Consider the following 19,722-nt stretch of genomic DNA (forward strand, 5'->3'; position numbering starts at 1 on the left):
CTAAGTCCTTGAAATTGAGTTAGAAATTAATGCAAACCAGTCTTCCCTTGGGGAGTGAGGGTGCCTAGGTCAGCATGCATTTCTGAATGGAGTCGTATTCGCTTGATCAGCTATATCATTTGTAAGAGCAAACAATTGTATTTGCTGTCTAAAGATTCTCTTAAAACCTTTTTTATCTATTCATTTTAGTGAACAAAAGTTTAAGTACAAAAATTATTCTCTCAGAATCATACAAATATTCAATAGAATAATTCTGGGTTCTATTATAACTTTGAGAGTTGCTATTGTCTGCCAATATTACCCTTGAGAGACTTCTTCAAAAATGCAAATTTAAAATCAGTTTTACCTTTCCAGCTAGCTTTTGAATCTTCAGAGCTATTTTTTTTTTGCAAAATAACTTTATGATAATAAGTTTAAGAGATATTTGACTTCACCTATTTTTCACACACTGTATTGCAAAAATGTATTGTTATGTCTGTCACACAAGATGTAAACTTGTACCAGAGCTTGAGAGAAAAATTATAGTTTAGTACTCTCAAGAATCTCCATTTGCTGACATAATTTGTGTTTGTTATAACACAGATAGAAAATTATAATGAAGTAATGGTATGTTAATATAAAGTATTTATCATATGTGAGCAATTACATATGAATTATGCTTTGTATGATAATGTTAATAAGTGCTAAAACTTCTTGAAGATTGCAAGCATTATTGATAGCATCAATTATATTCCCAACACTTTAGACTTATTTATCCTTCAAGAGTAAAATCTATTGTAAGAATAGTGTAATTCTGTCAATGTTGATTTATATGGACTTTAGTATAGACCAGAAATATAACAAAGGACTGAATGATTCTCACCCAAATGTTGTTGAATATCTGTAACAAAACTGTATTAGATGGTGATGTCTCATATTTCACACAGAATGCTTCATCTTCTAGTGATTATGGGAGGCATTTAAACATAAAAATGGAAAAGAGTGATAAATTTTGATATACGGACTAGTTTAGACATCATGTAAGCAATAGAGAAGTCAGCTACCTGTGGCAAGAAAATTAGGAAGTAAAGTTTGCATTTATAAAATATTAAACAGCACACTATAGTTTAATATAGTGCTTGAATGATAAAATTTGAACTGTAGATTTCAAAATGGCTCATTTATTTTTATATGCAATGTTTTTGTTTTAAATTCAGTGGTAAAAATATTAACAACCTTTTCTTAGAATGAAGTTATAAATTGTCTAACAGGAAAGGTATTTTCACCTGCATTTTTAGTACGGGTACACTTTGATTAATCTGAAACAAATTTATTGAGGAGGATATTGACTTGTATAATGGTTAAATTCCACATAGCACAAATTAAACAATAGTATTTTGACATACAGTCTGAATCTGTGATTTTTGGCAATAACAAAAACAGACATAAGATATTAGATGATATAGTAAAAATGCAATTTTCAGAAATCAAATCCATGATGGAAATGGTGGTTTAATCCATGCATCTGCTCACTCCTTAAAATTGTGAACTCATTTTATCAGTACAATAATTATTAGTTATTTACAAGTGTTAATTGGCCCATCCTTACTGTGTTTATACTTGAGATACAATTACTTTACAGCTTAGAATCTCCAATGACATTCAAGAAAGAGATGGCATTTCCCTCTTGTCCATGCACTCATTCATTTATTTAATCATCCCAAACCTCAGGTGCTGTATTACTCTTGGCCTATTAGATCTTATATTTTTGTGTGGAAGAAATATACTATTTGCAAGCCCAGACTGATGAGTGAGCAAACAGAATGTTTTATCATAGTTCCACCTGATAGTTCTAGTTTAAAAGTACTGCATTTCTAAGGTAAATATAATCAGTACAAACCTATCATTACTTGTAAATGAATATTACTTGTAAATAAATATTACTTGTTAAATAAGCAATGCATGGTTTATAATTTTCTTGTTTTTCTCTTTTCATTATTCTCAAATGTAGATTCCTTTTAATAGTCTACCAAGTTCTAAGTTTAAAGTACAGATTCAAATATAATAATTATTAGTAGACTCTAATACAATACAAATCTACTTGAGAAAGACAATGGAGAATAAAATTTTTCACTGGTTGCTCTATAAAAGATAAAATAGGTATGTAGGGAATTTGGAAGCAAAATTAACACTCAAGAACCTGTTAAATGGCAATGAATCTGGAAAGAAGATAAAGAATTAAAGATATATTCAAATAAAGTCCACACTGTCCATTAATTAAATGTTGAGATTGAGGGAAACAGAAAAAAAATATGTATAATATAATGAGTTCCTTCAAAGCAAAGTTAATAACTGTAAGCATTTTCCAGAGGAAGACCATCTAAAAAAATGATTGACAGAGCAATGGAGGTGTTCCACTATTTCCATATTAGAAATTATTTCTGGTTGCAGCTGCCCATTACGCTATTGACCCCTTCCATCACTGGACAGATATGAAAAGTGCTCATTGTTTTTGGTATGATTCCATACAAAGCCTGAACCCTGGACTTACTTGTAATGAAATATTTACTCGCACTTGCACAGGCTACATTACATTACACAGAATGACTAGGTTAATATGTACTGGGACCTCTAATTGCAAAGCATAAGCAGCCACATATCGTACAGACCAAACCCATGTTTTGCGATCTCCATCAAATCAAGCACAGCGTGGCTACATTTGGTGCCATGATACAAATACTGTATTGTACACACTGGAATCCCATCGTGGGCTCATTCCCCAACTGTATAAAATGCCCGTGTTGTACCTCCTCTCTCTAAAATGCTGCCCCTCTGCTCTCAATTACTGCCTTTGCCTCAGGCATCACTGATTAAATAGAAATGATCATGTGTTACTTGGTTTGTTAACAATCAATGTGTTAACCTACCTAGATCTGTCCCCTCTATTATTGCTTTAAATTTCATCACTCTTTCTTCCTCAAGAATAGTTTTCTAGCAGTCACATCCCTTTTATTTTGCTTCAAAAATACTCTTTTTTTTATCATTTCCTATAGTATGTAACTATGCTATTAAATATTCCATTTTAATTATTAATTAAACAATAATTTTTAAAAATCGCCTTTACACTTCATATCCCTCTCTCTCCTGCCTCACATCTCTATTTTCTTTCTGTATCATAGCACATTTAAAGTGGCTAAATTAACTGTCAACCTCCTTTTCTCCTTCCATTCATGCAATAGAATAATTTCCAACATAATGTAGTTACACAAATTCAACCAAATTACTCTTACTGAAAACACTAGGGGCCTTCAACTTGCTAAATCAAAATCAGGGCTATCTTAATTTTATTCTACTCACAACAGCATTCCACATAGTTAGTTGGAGGATCTCTTCCATTGCAACATCTCATCTCAGATCTTTCTCTTCTTCCTATATCACTGGCCAATCCTATTCATACTAATTTACGAGCCAACTCCCATTTGCTTAGGAGTCAATTCACCAGGTATGTTTTCCTCATCTCTGCCTATATTGTCTACTATGAGGATCTCATCTAGTGCCATGACCTACATGCTCACAATAGGCCAATAACTCTCATACTCATAAAGCAATCTTCATCACACTGCTTTTCCTAGAACATGGCATGGGTATCCTCTGTATCATTCTGTTCAAATTTTACCTGCTGACTTGTCCCTACTTCCTTCAGTCAATTAATCATCAGCATACTTTTCCCATACTGAACACTTTCATAGCACACAGTATCAAATATTATTTTGTTTATTTCAAATAGGTATTGTTTGTATTATAACTAAATCATAAGTTTCATACTGGTGATTAACTCTATATATCTCCTTCACAATTGAATCTGCAGTTTCAAAGGAAAGTTTCTAGAGCATGTTAAATTCATATGTGCTTATTGAAGAAGGAGGATGAGGTGAATAAAGAAAAGGAAAAGGAGGAGGAGGAGGAGGAGGAGGAGGAGGAGGAGGAGGATGAGGAGGCAGATTGAGGGGGAATAAATAATTTTCATTGCCTAGCTACCAAATGGAACAATATTAATGTGTCCTTTAAACCTAATGATAATTGGTTGTAATACATATTACACAACTAAAATTGTTTATGCTTTAATTAAAGACCTATGTTCTGAATACATGTAGAAAGAGGTTTTTAAATTGCTACCTGGAAGGTTAAAAAAAACAAAGAAATCAGGAAAATATACAATGGAATGTACATTTTTATATTCACTGGTTAATGAATCAAATGTTAAGGTAAAACAGTTTTTGAGTATGGAAGCAAAATTTTAAATGATCATTATTAAATCACATTTAAGTTTATCACATTAGTAAATTATATATATTTAATTTAATTATATATTGTGTTTTCAAAATTATCTGACTCAATGAGTAAGTGGACCAATTTTACACATCCACACTATAATTATCCCCTATTGGAAAGACATTTCTGATTCCCAAGGTAGCCAATACTTATATCTTATGAAAAACATTCTTTTCTACATTTATTATTTTTGAAATATTTATAAAAGTAACATTGGGAACTTGAAAGTGTATAATTGCTCCATAGAGGTATTCAACCTACTCATTTTATTTATTTTTTTATTTATTTTATTTTTTAAATATATTTTATTGATTTTTTACAGAGAGGAAGAGAGAGGGATAGAGAGTTAGAAACATTGATGAGAGAGAAACATCGACCAGCTGCCTCTTGCACACCCCCTACTGGGTGATAGATCCTCCCTTCCCCCAACTGATGGATGGAGTATGAGGTAAACTCCACCTGCAGCCAGACATTCCTGAACACCTTATATGGACTGTACATTGAACCACCAATCAGCACTTGCCATATACCCTAAGCCCCAAATTCCTAAATCCCTAGGCCCCTAACCATGTACATTACATGAAACCACCAATCAGCATGGGCTGAGTGCCCTAAGCCCCGTCCCTTCTTTTCCTCCCCCTAAAAGGCACTCTCACCCTGGCACACACTCTCTCTCTCTCTCTCTCTCTCTCTCTCTCCTCTCTCTCTCTCCCTTTTCCCCTCTGGAAGGCGGCTGGCAGGGTGATCTCCAATAAAGCCTGTGTCCTGGTATCCCATGGTCTCTGGCCCTCTGTTTCATCTTTCACTGGGGATGTGCCCGCAACCAAGGTACATGCCCTTGATGGGAATCGAACCTGGGACCCTTGAGTCTGCAGGCTGACGCTCTATCCACTGAGCCAAACCGGTTTCGGCTCATTTTATTTTATTTATTTTTAATATATTTTTATTGATTTCAGAGAGGAAGGGAGAGGGAGAGAGAGATAGAAACATCAATGATGAGAGAGAATCATTGATCAGCTGCCTCTTGCACGTCCCTTACTGGGGATAAAGCCCACAACCTGGGCATGTGCCCCTGACTGGAATCGAACCTGGGACCCTTCAGACCACAAGTTGATGCTCCATCCATTGAGCCAGACCAGCCTGGGCACAACCTACTTATTTTGTTTTTAGGGTCCTGTTCCATGATTTTGATGCACGAAGAATTTTTGCCTTATAAATGGACTATTCCTCTTTTTATATGCATATCTGTTAGGATCCATCATTTTTCCTTTATTAGAATACAAAAGTATATTTTGTCTTGGAAAATAAATTCTTATATTGAAGAAACCAATAAGTGAACAAGCTAAAGAATTTCTTAGACCACTCAAATAAACATGTTTAAACTTTTCCCTATTGCTTTGAAGACTGAGAATATATTTTAATAAGACAATTCATCAATATGTATTACCATTGTTCACACAATTTTAGTAGCTTCCTATTTCAAATATTTTACTTAACATGCTTATAAAAGGAAGTACAAATGTAGAACTTTCAAATAATTCACTTGCAAATCATATCCTCAAAATCTCAAACTTGTTTACATTGCTAATATATGTTTGGTGTCAATTAATATGCAATACCTTCTGGAGACATCTCTGGTACAACGGCCGCATAAGGTTCATGTAGGAATTTTGGTGCATTGTCATTGATATCCGTAACTTTGACAACAAACTCAGATTCAGATTCCACATCCTTTCCAGTAGTGATGTCTATTAAATGGGCTTTTAGATTGTAGAAGGCCTGTTTCTCTCTATCCAGCTTCTGTACCACAGATAAGACACCTGTTGTTCCATTAATGAAGAAAATACTTCCAGCTCCATCTCCTGAAATCTTGTACTTCAAAGACTTGGATCCATTATGCATATTTGAGCTCAGCTGCAAGTGCAAAGAGCAATCATTTCGTTTCCATACATGTCAAAATGGGTTAAGTCAATTGTAATGGTTTTATTTTCTAATCTGCTTATTATTCCCCAAGTTAACAATTCCATATAACTCCCATATAATATTAAATAAGGTATGATGTTAATTTTAAGATTAAATTATATCTCCGCGTATATTCTACTCAATTCTCAAATATACCTGTTCTCTTTGCGCTGTCATTGTTTTCATCTTTTAAAAGCAAAGTAAATCTGTTTATCTTTGTGTTAATGTAATTTTGAATTTTAGATATAAAAAAGGGTTATTATGATATAGGGTACATTGGTTGTATTTATTTATATCTAAATTATTTTTACACAAAGAGGAAAATCTGCCATAAGCTCCTAATTATTGTGAATCCATGATTTTCTTGTTTCATCACTTAAGAATATGCCCTTCTTCAAAGTAAGAACTTCTCTGAAATTTTACAAAGTGAACCAAAAAATACAATCTTAAATTCATAACTTTCTGATAGCTCAAGATATAATGTATTATTCCTGACTAATTAATAAATTGTTCTATGTGCTTGGGGGAGAATATCTGAATATATCTAAAACAACCAATTTTAATAACTTTAATAACGTATTGAGTATCACTGCCATGCAATAAAAGAAACAAATTGGTACTACTAATAAAAAGCTAATGAAAAAGTTCTAGCTATCTTAATTTGACAATTCATTATCGTAAAATAAAAAGTCTTCATGACCTAATAATAAGAAATTAAGAAAAACAAATGTCCTCTCAAATAAATATAGTATATGGAAATAAAGCATGGACCATGGTTTCCAAATATCATTGTGATGTAGTTTGAAAATTTGATTCAATATTGGAATGAAAATAAGTAGAGTTTAGTAAAGTGCTTTTTAAGTACATTGATAGAGTAATTTTCATAAATCAGTGAGCTTGATCTTTTTAAGAACCCAGATTTAAGTTAAAAAAATATTTTTTTGAACATCTGCTTCTTAATTTCATAAGATGCATCAGTTACACACATTTCAATTTCATGGATTCAGGTATTATTAAATTTCTATATTCCCTTTCAAAAATATTTTCTCAATCATGCAGTTATTATCAATTTGGCAAATCAACATGACTTTAAATTTTTACTTAATTGTGCTTTCCAAACTTAATCACTTTTAAAAAATAGGTCAAAAAGAAAGTTATGTTGGATACCTCAGATACATTTTATTTTTACCATCTATTTACTTACAAGCTCCTAAATATTCATTACTACTCTCTTTTAAACAAGTTATCTGTATAATATTATTTAAGCCTAATGAAGTTGTTTAGTGGGGAAATTACCATATTTTCATAAATATGTTTACAGAATGCAAAAATAGGCAAAGCCAATTGCTATATGAAAGGGGTGAGGGGAAGGAAACATGTAGGGAGGAGAGAAAAAAACACACACACAAAAAAAAAAAACTGGAAAATATGACTGTGAGCCAGGGAGGCAGTCTGTTTGGATTGCACTGATGCACTTCCCTGCAGAGCCTTACTCACGAGCTACAAGCCCTGTTGGCCTGCCATTCTTTCAATGAATGGAGAGCATATGGAGTTCTGTGGAGTCCACTGTAAATGTGGTTAGAGAGACTCTGTTAAGTAGCAGACACTTAACTACGGACCTCACTTATGGTATTCTGCCTGTGATTTACCTGCAGTCATCTGACAAAATGAAAAGGGAGGAGAAATATTACTTTCAGGACACGTGTGCATGCACAGTTTGAATATGTGCCTAAGATCCTAATCTAAACCGTTGGTTGAGTGTACTCATACACATTTGGACAATGGAATAGATGAGCTCCTATGGATTCTGGACATCAGGCTACTGCTGCAGTTCTCCTGAAAGGGCTAGAAAAAAGAATTAATGAATTCTGAGTGCTGCACCCTTTGGGCCCAATTAAATTTTAGTGCCAGTTAATTAGCAGTTAAACTTACTTCAGTTCATTCATCTATAGAAAGAGCTTTACAGAACAGGACTTGATATTGTAATTACCTCTGTTTAAAGAAAATCAAAGAATAATAAAAGCCAAAAGTATAAGTAGGAAATGTTCTTTCTCATTAAGGAAATTTTCTTACAGTATATTCTTATAAGAAAGTGAAAATAATAATTCGTTATACTTCAACTTCACTAATCAAATGTATATGTAGGCTCTTGAAGGTACTCAACTGTAAAAGAATTTGGTATTAGCCTGCTTCATTACAAATTAATGAGGTGTATATCAACACCTGCTTAGCATAATAGAAAATCAGGCTAAATACTGTTGGTTACTTTATTGTTCTCAGTGTAGTTGCTTTGATCCATTACCAAAAATAACACCATCAAGTTTCCAGATGTGGATAATGAGGGCTGGGTTTTTACATGGGAGACTAAAGTGAGATGGGAATATCATAGCTTTCCCTCTTCTGCAAGCTTTTGTGGTTACTCTAGGTGCTAACAAACCTGAAGCAATTAATTATGCTGGTATTTGAAGTTTTCGAATGGTTCTACAGAGAAAATTTAGAATTCATCAAATACCAACACTTTCAACTCATTTATTTAGATTTATACAACATTATTTCCTGTAACATTTTCAGAAAATCAGTACCCGGCCAATGTCCTTTCCCGTGATATTCATTTCCTCTTCTACAAAATATTGGTTCCAAATCCAGCCACTCTTCAGTCTCGGATGAGACCCCTCTGGGTGCTTCGCTTCCTCTGTCTTAGAGTTTTCTGTTGCTGTAAGGCAAGGCCGTAGGAGGGAAATTCCCACCACAAAAGGTAGGAATAAGCAACAATTCATTCTGCTCCTTTGATGCCAGCTGATGGATACTCTTTAGAAGAAAGCATATGTTGCAAACGAAAATCTTAGATTCCTTTATAATATTTTAAAAATCTGAAGCATCTTTCACATTCCTAAAGAACAAAACACAAAAACAAAATTTGTCATTTTAAAAATAGCACTTTCTCACATAATTACTAATGTAAGGATGCAACTTTTGTATTCATAAAAATGAGACAAAAATACACATTTAATTTCTGTTTCAATTAATCCCATTAATTATATTTTGTAGCTCAGCAATAACGTGAATGGAATAATGGTGCATTTCTGCTCAGGCACTGTGCAGTTTAAGCTGTAGTCAAATCTGCCTGAAGGTTGGAAAGTTGGTCTGGCTTCTCCTTGATTGAGAGCTGACATTCAGATAGACTTTAAACAAAATTATCAGGGTAATATTGATTAATAGAAGCATATAGGTTTCAGGAGCAGATTTCCATGATATAAGATTTGTATATTGCACTGTGTGCTCACCACCCAAAGTCAAATCTTATGTCACCATATTTTAGGACTCCCTCACCCCACCAACTTCCCTCTGGCAACCACCACCTTGCCTTTTGTGCCCATGGGTTTCAGTTTTATATCCCACATGTGAGGGAAATCACATGGTTCTTAGAATTTTTCTACTGGCTTATTTTACTTAGCATAAAATTCTCAAGGTCCACCTATGTTGTCACAAATTGCAGTATTTCACTTTTTCTTATGTCTGAGTAGTATTCTACATCTTCTTTATTCAATCCTCTATCTCAGGACACTTTGGTTGTCTCCACGTCTTGGCCACCATGAATAATGCAATGAACATAGAGGTACGTATATATTTGCAAATACATGTTTTTGAGCTTTTCAGGTATATATATATACAGGAGAGGGATTGCTGTATCATATAATAACTCTATTCTTAATTTTTTGAGAAATCATCAGATTGTTTTCCATAGTGGCTGGACCAGTCTACATTCCCATCAGCAGTGAATGAGGGCTCACTTTTAGCCACAACCTCTCAACACTTGTTAATACTTGTCTTGTTAATAAAACCATTCTAAGAGGTGGGAGGTAGTATTTCATTGAAGTTTTTATTTGTATTTTCTTAATTGCTGGTGAGGTTGAACATCTTTTCATAGATCTGTTGGCCGTTTGTATGTTTTCTTGGAGAGGTGTCTGTCTAGGACTTCTGCACATTTTTTAATTGGGTTGTTTATTTGACATTGAGTTTTATGAGTTCTTTATACATATTGGATATTAAACTATTATTGGAGCTATTGTTTGCAAATATCATCTCCCATTTGGTCGGCTGCCTATTTGTCTGGCTGCTGTGCAGAGGCTTTTTAGTTTAATATAGTCCCATTCATTTATTTTTACCTTTACTTCCCCTGCCTTTGGGGTCAAGTTCATAAAATGTTCTCTATGACCAATTCCATAAGTTTAGTACCTATGTTTTCTTCTATGTAATTTATTGTTTCAGATCTTATATTTAGGTCTTTGATCCATTTTGAATTAATTTTGTACATGTTGGAATTTGCAAAAGAAGAAGAAGAAGAAGAAGAAGAAGAAGAAGAAGAAGAAGAAGAAGAAGAAGAAGAAGAAGAAGAAGAAGATACCTATGAATAAATTTAATAAAGAATGTGAAAGACCTATATACTGAAAACTACAAAACAGTATTAAAAGAGATTGAAAAAGACACAAATAAATGGAAAAATATGCTGTGTTCTTGGATTAGAAGAATCAACATAGTTAAAATGGCCATATAACTCAAAGCAATATTTATATTTAATGCAATCCCCATCAAAATTCCAATGTCATTTTTAAAGTAAATAGAAAAGAAAATCATCATATTTGTATGGAACCACAAAAGGCCCCAAATAGCCAAAGCAATCCTGAGAAAAAAAGAATGAATCATGAGGTATTACACTACCTGACTTCAAATTATACTACAGAGCTACTGTAATCAAAATAGCATGCTATCGCCAGAAAAACAGATACACAGATCATGGAACAGTATTGAGATCCCAGATGTAAAACTACATGTATATGGGCAGATAATTTTCAACAAAGGAGCCAGAAACAAACAATTGAGTAAATAAAGCCCCTTCAATAAATGGTGCTGGTCAAATTGGAAAGCCACATGCAAAAATAAAAAATGAAACTAGACTTTTATTATTATTATTATTATTATTATTATTATTATTACTTACAGAGAGGAAGGGAGAGGGATAGAGAGTTAGAAATATCGACGAGAGAGAAACATCAAGAGAGAAACATCGATCAGCTGCCTCCTGCACACCCTCTACTGGGGATGTGCTCACAACCAAGGTACATGCCCTTGACTGGAATCGAACTTGGGACCCTTCAGTCCACAGGCCGATGCTCTATCCACTGAGCCAAACCGGCCAGGGCTAGACTTTTTTTTAAACCTGCTTACTTCTTCCATTTTATCTAGTAAAAACACTATCCCATTAAAGCAACAGCGAAGAAAAAAAATTGATATTTCTCCTCTTTTTCAATAAAAAGATGTTTTCTCATACAATCTTCAAAAACTATGGTTTTATGTAGTATTAAATAAGCAAACTGACAATTCACCTTAAAACCCAGGGGATTTAATAATCACTTATACTGATGTTATAAAACATTCTGAGAATAGAACGTTTGTGCAAGATATTTCCCATTTTTGTACTACGAAAGAGAGGAAATGGAATGCTTTTTATCTTAAAAATAAAGATAAAAATAAAGAATGCAGGTTTTTGCCCTAGATGGTTTGGCTCAGTGGATAGAGCGTCACCCTGTGGAATGAAGAATCCCTGGTTTGATTCTGGTCAAGGCACATGCCCAAGTAGGGGGCGTGCAAGAGGCAACCAATCAATGATTCTCTCTCATCATTGATGTTTCTCTCTTTCTCTACCTCTCCCTTCCTCTCTGAAATCAATAAAAATATATTTTAAAAAAAGAATGCAGGTTTTAGAAAATAAATACAAAATTATAGTGACTGGGCAAAAATGGCTGAATGTTTTTAATATGTAAGACAAAGATGATAGGTATCTTCTAGTTATAAATATTAAAACAATAAAACTCAAACTATGGAGTTTTCTATTTAAAACTTTCCATTTACCTGAAATTGATTATACCAATTATCTCTAAAATGACATAATTCTCAACTTTATATGTAATTGAAAAGCTTTCATTTTCCACAGCTTCACAGCACCCCCATAAAACCAAATTAGATTTGTTTGCTTAGGACTCATGAAGAAAAACAATTTTGTGACCTCTACAATGGACTTTAATGCCACAATCAACAACAATAACAGCAAGAGCCACGGAGTTCCTATTTCTGTTAGGAGATTTCCATATGATCTTGTTTGGATTATTCATGTATTTTTGTAAGTGCCCTGAGAGATTTTTTAGGTCTTTGGCTCCTGTTAGGAAGAGTGTTGAAAAGCACCTAATTAAGAAAGAATACATTGTGCCTAGCCAGTGTTGCTCAGTGATTGAGCATCGACCCATGAACCAAGAGGTAACTGGTTTGATTCTGGATCAGGGCACATGTCTGGGTTCCAGGTTCTATCCCCAGTAGGGGGTGTACAGAAGGCAATTGATTGATGTTTCTATCACTCAATCCCTCTCCTTTCCTTTTACTATAAAATTAATAAAAAAACATACATACATACATACAATGTGTATATATATATATATATATATATATATATTTTTTTTTATATATGAAAAATCACATTGTCAAAAATGGGGATGGTGTAGTCCTTCTGCAGTTCCTTTAAGCCAATGTATTTGTTATAAGTTTACTTAACAAAAGTCATGAAGAATCCAGCTGAGGTGAAAATTAAAGATAAATTTCACCCTTACTATTTGAGATTCAAGTAATGTCTATTGTTTAGAAATTGTTAAATATGTATATTTAATATCTAGTGAATAATTAAAACCTTTGGAACATGTAGTTTCCTTTATGAGAATGTATTTTGCATAAATTTGGGAAATTATCACTAACAGTAACTTTAAGTATACTTATAATGTTGGATGAATGACATTCTTATTAACTTTATATTAAGATATTTTCATACTTCTAGAAATAGAGAAAATAGTACAATGAACACCTAGAGAACATTACTGAGATTCAAAATGATCAAGGCTGGACAATTTTATTCCATCTATGTACATATCCATATTTGGATGTTAAAACAAATTTAAAATGTTATAGTATATTAACTATTCATTACACACTCAGGCACAAATGCTACATATCTGTGTGCAATTTATCCTCCTAAAAATCAAAATTGAATACTAAAAATTGAGAATAAGTCTTTAATATAATCAAATATTCAACCAGTGTTCAAATTAAAATATTTTTTACTTAGAATTCAAAGATGTCCACACAATGCAGTTTGTTAATATATCCCTTTGGTCTTATTTTGTCCACAGTTTTCATCAGTTTAAATTTAAGTTTCCTTTTCACTTATGTGTTGTACAAGCAAGGTAGAGTTTCCCAAAATATGACTTAATATGTTTATTTTCTATATATCAGTAGAGGTTTGATTAGATGCAATTTTAAATATTTGTCAAAAAATACTCAGAGCTGATGCTCAGTACTTCCTATTGCATGATGTCTGGAGGCATGAAATACCTAGTTTTTTTCACATTTTGTTTTTAGTGTTAAAGTTGTTCTTGTTTCACGATTCATTAGTAGATGCATGTATTGTTGGTTGGTTCATTTATTATGAATGTCCTACTTACCATTTGTTTTAAAGTCTTACCAGTTATTGATAATTGCTTAAATTGACTATTTCAATGACCACATGGTGAAACACAACAGAGAAATAGAAATTTAAAAAGCACCAAAAGAAACTCCTATACAAATTAATATCTTAAATAAAAACAAAATTCACAGGATGGTTTTATCAAAAGATGAAACACTACAGTAGATAATACATTGGTTTTGAAGATTGTTTAATAGAAATTATTAAAATTACAGTACAGAGATAAAGTACAATAGTCACTTTTAAAATTAAAAAAATTAGTAACTGAGAAACGATTTTAAGTGGTATAATAAATATGTCATTTGAGACCTAAAAAGGAAGAGAGATATTGGCTTAAGAAATGATAATGGCCAAGTGTAAAGAGCAAATAATAAAATTTCACCAGAAAAAATGAAACAGTAAGAATATCCAATAAATGTTCATCAGAAATAATGTAGGACTGATAGAATGGCATTCATAAAGTTATGAGAGAAAAACTTTTAACCCATAATTAGATAACCTTCAACAAAAGGGTAATATAAAGCAAAGTAGAAAAATTAATCAATAATATCACTGAACTCTAAAAATACTAAGTAAAAATTCTTCAAAATTAAGGGCATGTGAATTTACACAATGTAATAAAATATGGAAATATAAAGTATAAAGGTAAATATAAAATGTTATTTTGTGTTTTATTAATATTTTAAAAATAATTTCACTATTTATGCATTAATAACAATGAGTTGCAAATATATAACATGTAGAAATAAAATTCATGATAGTGGCACAAACAACAAGATGTGGAAAATAAAAATATCTGGTAGTCAACTTCTTATAAAGATATAACAGTCATTCAAGTAGACTGCTGTGACAAGTGACTAATATACATCAAAATGAACTACCGATACACACATCTCAAAATAATTATGCTGAGTCAAAAAATTCATATTCTATGTTTCCATTAATATGTCATTCCAGAAAAATGCTAACCTAGCACAGGACAGAAAACAGATTAGTAGTTCAAAGAGAATGGAGGTGAGGAAGGAACACAAAGGAAGGATGGCCAGGATCATGATGGAACTTTGTGAGTTAATGGCTATGTTCTTTATCTTAATTGAGATTATGGTCTCACAGGAGGAAAAAATATGTTTAACTTCTAAACTAACAAATATTTTTTACTCCTTTATACATGAAGACACTTTCAAACTTGTCCACTGGGAGGCAATATAGATCCAATTAATTGGAAAAAAATATATTAAAAAAGAAAGTTCAGATTGAGGTACTATATAATACCAATTGTAGAAGTGTTTCAAAATTAGAAAATAATACCCTACAATACAATTTTCATAAATAGATTTTGTAAAATAAGTGTAGGTTAAAAAAAAAAAAAAGACATGCAAAGTTTATCATGATAATTACCATGATAGTAGGGAGAGAAATTGGCTTAAAGGCTGGACTTTAGAAATAACTATCACATGTTTCTCCCTCTAAAACAATATAATTATATATATCAAACAATAGTATTCATTAAATCTGGGTCATTCCTCTACCATTTGTCATATTTTTATATGATTGAAATATTTCACAATTAAATTTAAAATTAAGTCATAATATAATTTTATAATCCTAAATCATAATTAAATAAATATGGGTACCCTTTTATTTGAACCTTTTTGTATAAAAATACAAGAATGAAACAGTAGCAGAAATGATGTCTGAATGATGAAATAATGTGGCTTTGTTTATACTCTTCTACATTCTAAATTTTCTGTAATGGTAAAAATATACCCTTCTATTTAAGGGAAAGAGAAAACATTTCAAATAGTGGTGCACTTGTGATTGAAGAGTGTTGGCAGCTGTCAACATGCCAGACTGAGAAATACTCAGGGCTGAGTCCAGGCTAATAAGGAAAAGTGCTATCAATTAGTATTCTGAAATGGTCCCTAGAGAAACAAGCAGTGACATTTTCACCCTACATCTGCAATCCTTGTTATAGTTTCCAATCAGGTGAATAGCTGGATAAAAACTGGCATATTATTTAAATATGGAAAAAGAAATTCATGCTAATACTGTCTCATGTTAGTGTGTTTCAATTTAATCTAATTGCCAGAATCTAGGTATAATTCTTTATATTTATTAAGTAAAATATAGAGTATTGTATAATTCAAAATATATGGTGTATAATAACAAAATAACTGATATTAACGTAACATTTATAATGAAACAATTTTACTAGTACTATATTTAAGTAACACTATTTCATAAATATTAAATATTATGTTCAAGTAGAATCATATAATTTCAGTATTGAAAATGCCAGGCCAGCGTAGCTCAGTGGTTGAGCATAGACCTATGAATCAGGAGATCATGGTTTGATTCCCAGTCCGGGCACACGCCCAGGTTGTGGGCTCTATCCCCGGTGTGGGGTGTGCAGGAGGCAGCCAATCAATGATTTCTCTCATCATTGATGTTTCTATCTTTCTCTACCTCCCCCTTACTCTCTGAAATCAATAAAAATATATTTTAAAAGGAGAAAAATTTATTTCATCTAATACATTGCATTCATATAGAAGAAATTTATATCTAGAAAATTTAAGGGATATGCACAGTACCAAATAGTTATTTAACAGTAAAGGTAGGACTGGAAACCTAATCTTAAGGGCACAGAGTGAACAATATATACTATGCTTTACTGAGTGGAAGAAAGAAATTTTATAGATATCTGGCATATCATGCATAACATCTGTCACCTTTAAAAATTGAATATAGATCTATAAATTGCATTATACTGTTTGGACAAGTCTTGAAACTAGACATAAAAAATGTTTTCTATTACCATCTTTTAAGACACCTCCACCCCACTTATTCTAAAGACTCATGAGATTAATAAAAAATGGAAGAATAAGTCAGAATGATGGATTTGGTGGCTGTCGGGGGGAAGATAAAAGTTGAAGCTGGGGAAATGTGGATGGTTTAAATATAGAAACCTAATCCTATTTGTGATCTCTTAAAAATCAAAGGAAACTTGGCAGCCTTATAGAGTGACACTCTCCCTCAAGACTTTTAAATGGCTTTCTCAGAACTGCTAATCGGAAATATGGAAAGATATATGAGTGATATAGCCTGCATACATAAATGAGAAGAAAGCAGCATTTCTGGACTCAAAATTGTCATTGTCCATATGCCAACTCTTTCTCCACAGAGCTAGAATATAAAAGATTGTTCTCTGTCCCCTTTATGAACTCTCATTAAACATACTGTGCATATTTACTGTCACGAATAAAAGCTGTGTGCTACAGATAAAGGAATATAAAGTCAGACTGCCTGTAGGAGAATGTTTCTAGCCCTCTTTGACAGTACTGCCTTCTCCTTTCACTATTTGTGTGGTGTCCTAAGACACGGACTAATAAGTGCCGTTCTCCTGGGCTGGCCATCAGGAACTCTGTTTTTGAGCCGTGAGGAGGGCTGCAGTTTAATAAGCACCCCATTCGAAGTGCTGAACATTGACAAGATTGAGCCTGGGTGGGCAAAATATTCTAGAATGAGAAGAGATAAATTCCAGTTGCTAAAATACACACTGCAAAATCTCATTAAAAAAAAAAAATCAGGTATCTCACCCCTGACACACACACCCCTATCCTCCACAAGATACCAAAACATGATTTCTCCTTATTACTTCAAGGCTAAATCTTTGTATGCCTCTGTCCTGATGATCTGTCTAAAACTCTTTTTGGACCATATTCTTAACTATATGTTGCCAATCAAGTAATCTGTATAGAATTTGTGTCTTTGTCATTATGTAATCTGATATTAATTTAGCCATTACATGTCCACAGGCTATTTCTTACACTTATTTTTTTGTGTGTGTGTGACTGCTATCAAACCTGGAAAATATTTTCTTTTCAGAAATATCCTCTTCTCTTAATATTCTTTTAAAAATAAGTAACAAGTACAAATAAAGCAATTCTTTATTTCTAATATCTGAAACATTATTCTAATGTGACTATCATTATTAAAGAGGTAAACCCATGTACATTTGTCTCTATTTTGATTGTCATTGTATAACTTAAAACCACTGGGAATTCCCTGAAAACTCCAAATCTATTCATTTGGAGAGAATACATAAAATTAGTCTCAGTTGTTTTCATTCACTTGTTGAAAAGTGAATAAAAACAAATTTCAAAATTCATATTCACACAATGTCATTCAGCCATTAAATGTGATAATTTAGGTCATTTTATGATATGGGAATATGGGTGTAATACTTGGTTAAATGGGAAAAGAAATTAAATACATTTAAAATGATTCCATTCATTTAAGGAAAAAAGGTAGACAAATGCAGAGAAAGTGTAGAAGATTATGCCCTCATATGCAGACAGTAATCACCTCTGAATTGAGGAATTATAAATTGATTTAAATTTCCTCATGAGCATTTCTATGTTTCAATATTTATTCAGTAATACATATATACATCATGTTATAATAAATTATAAAACTATTTTACATAAATAATGGTTATTTAGCATCATAGTAAAGATCAAGAAATTATTCTTTTTTTTAATTAAATTATAGATGGCAACCAATATAACTTTCACTGTGTTGTACCCTCAAAGTTCGTTGCTTTTAAATAGTGTAATCAAAGTTTTTTCATTTTTTTTATGTAAGTATAGTTTGCATACAATATTAAACTAGTTTCAGGTATACATCATATTGATTCAACATTTATATACATTACAATGTGATTGCCACAACAAGTCTAGTAATGGTCTGTGACCTTGCAGACTTATCACAATATTGTTGGCTATATTCTCTTCTTCAATTTTTTAAATTTCTTTATTGATTACGGTGTTACATATGTGTCCTTATTCCCCCATTACCCCCCTTGCCCGCCCCCTCATACCCTCACCCCCCTGTTGTCTTTACCGACTATGGTATTATTCTCCCAAATATGTCGAGATGAAATGTTCTGAAGACAGTTGGTGAACTGAAGATTCCACCTGTGCAGCAAGGATGGCTGAATGGCTAAGGCAGTCTGCCACCCACTAGCTGAATGACTTCAGGAAAATGGCCCAACCTCCGGGAGCCTTAGTCGCCTCATGTGAAAAGGGAGGATAATAATAGCCTATCCCGTAGGGTTGTTATCTTGATTAAATGAGTTTATGCATCCACTGTTTGACACATACTGTTATGTGTTTTAAACTAACTATACAAATACCTACTTATCGGTGAGTGGTAAGGATCTGATCATTTCTTTACTCCAAAACTTTGAAATATTCAGCTGCTGCTATTTCCACAAACAATACACACAAATTTCAAACTTTATAGATGACTTTTGTAAAAATAGTGTAAGATACATTGTCCTTGATGTATGTGCTCTACATGTATTTTCAAATGATTTGAATGCCAGTATATTTTTCCCCCAAGCATGGCTAAATGACTATGACAAATAAAAATTGTCATGCTTGAAACAATATATGATATTGCATGGGCGTATATAGGCTGAAAATGATCCCAATGAGACACAGAACAATTATGTTTTCAAAGAAGGCTAATTATGACTTAATGGATGAAAATATTATAATCTAGGCACTTATACCATTTGTAACTGGATCTATTTAGAAATTGTCTTTTCTATGACCCCTTCTTGATTACATAAAGATAATTATTCCATCTGTGAAAACTTACCAAAATATAATGTATTATGGAAGGCTTGTGGAAAGCTGAACTAAGCTCATCTATACTAGCTTCTCATAGAAAAAAGCATATAAAGAATATAATGTCTCCATCTTTAGGAAACCACTCAGTAGGCCTAACCAAAAATAAAAAGAAGAAAACTCTTAAAATAATGGGTTCTAAAGCTATCCTTAAAAAGAAGAGAAAAGTGCCTTAGCCAGTTTTGCTCA

The 19,722-nt window shown here is 32.6% G+C and overlaps 1 protein-coding gene across 1 annotated transcript in view; it reads right to left on the reverse strand.

Annotated features, from left to right (window-relative positions):
- CDH19 (cadherin 19) overlaps positions 1–19,722 on the reverse strand; it is a 54,253-nt gene that overhangs the window by 26,229 nt on the left and 8,302 nt on the right. Inside the window, exons 2-3 of the mRNA XM_008160570.3 lie at positions 8,856–9,163; positions 5,931–6,225 (exon numbers count right to left, since the gene is read on the reverse strand). Of these exons, the coding sequence (XP_008158792.2) occupies positions 5,931–6,225; positions 8,856–9,050 (490 nt within the window). The 5' untranslated portion in view covers positions 9,051–9,163. The remainder of the gene's footprint in view (positions 1–5,930; positions 6,226–8,855; positions 9,164–19,722) is intronic.

This window comes from Eptesicus fuscus, chromosome 12, assembly GCF_027574615.1.
Source record: "Eptesicus fuscus isolate TK198812 chromosome 12, DD_ASM_mEF_20220401, whole genome shotgun sequence".
Taxonomy (NCBI): domain Eukaryota; kingdom Metazoa; phylum Chordata; class Mammalia; order Chiroptera; family Vespertilionidae; genus Eptesicus; species Eptesicus fuscus.